Source organism: Cystoisospora suis (assembly GCF_002600585.1).
Source record: "Cystoisospora suis strain Wien I chromosome Unknown contig_1963, whole genome shotgun sequence".
In the NCBI taxonomy this organism is placed as follows: domain Eukaryota; phylum Apicomplexa; class Conoidasida; order Eucoccidiorida; family Sarcocystidae; genus Cystoisospora; species Cystoisospora suis.
The window spans coordinates 1-3,268 of NW_027154762.1; the positions used below are offsets into that span (position 1 = coordinate 1).

Consider the following 3,268-nt stretch of genomic DNA (forward strand, 5'->3'; position numbering starts at 1 on the left):
CGGTATGAAGTGGGCCATCTTAGTAAGTCTACAGATAATAGTTACGATTGCGTCTGAACCCTTCTCGGAGGTGGGTGATCCTACTATTAGGTCCATGGCTATCTGCTCCCACAGTACTTCAGGGATAGGTAATGGTTGCATCAATCCACCGGGAGCTAGGTCCGAACTCTTTCCTCTGGCACATGCTACGCAGGACTGAATAAAGCTTACTATGTCGTCTGTCATTTTGGGCCACCAAAATAGCGTTCGTAGGGCTGTCCTGGTCTTGTCGATCCCGGGGTGGCCTGCTAACACATGATCATGGAACTGTTCTAAAAGAGTGAGTCTAAATTCACCTTCCGGTACACATACTTTCCAACCGGATCTAGTTCTACCCCACAGAAACTTGCCGTCCCATGTGTACTCGCGATGAAGATATAGAACTGGTAGCGAATCCCGACCTTTCCTATAGTTGGCTACCGACTTCTCAAAAGGTAGTTGAAAGTTCTTGCACTTTTTATACGCGGTTTTCCACTTGTCTAGATTTTGAATATCAGGGAGGTGTTCCTGTGTTTCATTACTATGGATGAGACAGAGATAATCTTGTCTTCTGCTTATTGCGTCGGCGACTACATTCTGCTTTCCTGGCTTGTACACTACGTTGATGTTGAAGTCTGCGAGTTTATCAAGCCAGTACCCTAGACGTGTAGTTACGTTTTTCTGTTTAAGGATTCTTCCTAACGTCGCGTGGTCGGTCTCTATGGTTACTGCCTTCGATCCAATAAAGGGTCGCCACTTTAACAACGCATGGACAATTGCCAATAATTCGCCTTCATACGCGGGCATATACTGTTCTCGTCCTGAGAGCTTTCTGGATTCAAAGGCTACTGGGACTCCTTCCTGCTCTAATACTGCGCCTATTGCATACTTAGAAGCATCTGTCTTAATGGTAATAGACTTATCTAGATCGAATATTTTGAGGGTCGCTGCATTGATAAGTGCCTCCTTAAGTGCGCGTACCGCCTTTGAATGCTCCAGTCGCCAAACCATGTCGGAGTCGTCCCGGAGTAGACGATGTAGCGGGTGTGCGAACTTGTTGAAATTTGGAATCAGTCTTCGATAATAGCCCACCAGTCCCAGAAATCCACGTAGTTGCTTCCGGTTTGTTAGTATTTCGGGCCATTCTTTGATGGTGCTTAACTTCTGTGGGTCCGCTGCTACCCCGTCCGCTGATATCGTGAACCCCAGGTATTGGACCTTCTGTCAGCAGAAGTTGCACTTCGGGGCGTTCAAGCGTAGTCCCTCGTTCCGTATCTTCTTGAAGATGTGTTCGAGATGGTGGATGTGTTCCTCGCGTGTCCCGGAGTAAATTAAGATGTCGTCCAAGTAGACAATAACAAAGTCGTCGAGTTCCTCTAAAAGGATGTTTTGCATTGGTTTCTGAAAAGTGGCCGGCGCTCCGGCCAGTCCAAATGGCATCATTCGGAATTGGTACGTTCCGTAACGTGTTCGGAAAACAGTTTTCCATTGGTCCTCTTCTGCCACTTCCACTTGGTAGTATCCTTGCTGTAGATCCAGTGTTGAGAACCATTTAGCCTTCCCTAGGCGATTAATCAGGTCGTGGGATGCGGGGGTATGGGTAGTCTTCTCTGATCGTTATGGCGTTGAGGGGTCGATAGTCGATGACCATCCTCAGTCCCCCATCCTTCTTCGCTACGGAAAAGACCGGTGCGGCCACCGGTGCTTGTGAAGGTGCTATAAAGTTTTTCTCCAGTAGGGTTCGCAGTTGTTTCTTTAGTTCGTGTAAATGTTGATCTGATAGATCGTAGTATTGCCTGGCGTAGTCCGGGAGTCGGTTCTCTGAAGCGTACGAATATGGTGTTTAATCACTCTTTCTTTGATGCCGTTGTTGAAGAATTCCTGGAAAATATCCTGGAATCCCTGCAAAACTTGTCGCAGTTCGGGCGGTTGTGATTGCAGTTTGTCGGCCGTAGTTGGGTTTGATAATACAAAACATTGTTGAAGAGTATCTCCGTTGGTCTCCGGGCTAATGAAGTTGGCCGCAGCCATCCACTCCACCTGTCCTCTTTTGAACCATTGCTTGAATTGGCCGTAGGGAACCACATCGATGTCTGCTTCCGGCCTCCTATGAGGTTGATTGAATGTTGTTAGCGTGGTTGTAGACGGTCTTTCCCAGGTGCGGACATCGGCACTCATGAAGTGTTGAGAATCCGGGGGTTGGGATATGATTTCCTGGTCAGTGAGGTGGTGCCTCGACCGGTGGTGGGCTTGGTCTAGTTGCTGGGCTTCCGGCTTCTGAGGAGGACCAGGAGTGGTCTTATGCGTTTGGGAGACCTCCGGATCCACTTGGAATTTCTGCTTATCTTTGGGGTCTTTCTTAACGGATTGCAATCTTTTCTTGGGTACCCACGTCAGGGGTGGTTCCGCGAATGAAGACTTGTCTGGAGGAATCTTTAGTTTCCCTGTCCCAAAATCCCATATTGCTTTGGCACGAGTGAGAAAGTCGTGCCCTAGCAGCAGTGGGTACCCCATCCTTGCGACTAAAAGGTCCATTTTCCCCTTCCATCTGTCATACGTAATTTCGACTCCTTTAACTTGCGAAGTCGGATGTATTTCGGTTCCATTCGCACACACGATCCTAAGGCTTCGTTCGGTGGGTTGGGTACAGGCTGAAACCTTACACACCAGATCTGGATGAATGAAACTACGCGTTGACCCCGTATCGAATAACGCGGTAGTCGAGGTGTTCTCCACCTTTACGGGGTATATTGGTTGATGGGCGGTTTGCTTGAGTTGTTCTTCGTTGTTCCTCATTGTCGTCCCGACTGTCAACAACCTTTTCCATCTCCCCCAGAGACTCCACCAATTGGTTAAAGCGTGCCTGGTCCACCCCTTGTATACCACGCCCTTCTCTGACCTCGGGTCTTGTTTCAGGGTCATTACCTGTACGTCCGGCGAGGGTGTTGTAAAATTGGTTCCGCGTCTTCGCCGACTCTCTCTGTTAGGTCTGGTAGTGGCGGCTCCTCGGCCTCCAACTCTGTTGTTAGGAATGTCGCGTGGGTCTCAGGTGGTGTCGGTTCTGCTGGGTGTGGATACTGCTTGTTGTGAGGGTTGTCTTCAGCTCGCACATGGTGTCAGGAGGAACTCCTGACCCAAGCCAAAAGCACAAGTCACTGACACGCATGCACTGACACGACTGCAAGGACCCCCCCGTGTCAGGGCACCCCGAACAGGGCGAGAGTCCCGGTCTGGCTCGAGAACAGAGGGG

The 3,268-nt window shown here is 49.5% G+C and overlaps 1 protein-coding gene across 1 annotated transcript; it reads right to left on the minus strand.

The window, feature by feature from the left end:
- Positions 1-210: 210 nt before the first annotated feature.
- Positions 211-2,943, minus strand: CSUI_004265 (retrotransposon ty3-gypsy subclass; the record flags this gene model as incomplete). The annotated part of the gene is given in 4 exon segments (XM_068064458.1): positions 211-1,134; positions 1,372-1,623; positions 1,667-1,839; positions 1,851-2,943. Coding segments are annotated over 4 exon segments (2,439 nt in total), but the record flags the coding sequence as incomplete, so codon positions are not given.
- Positions 2,944-3,268: the final 325 nt, after the last annotated feature.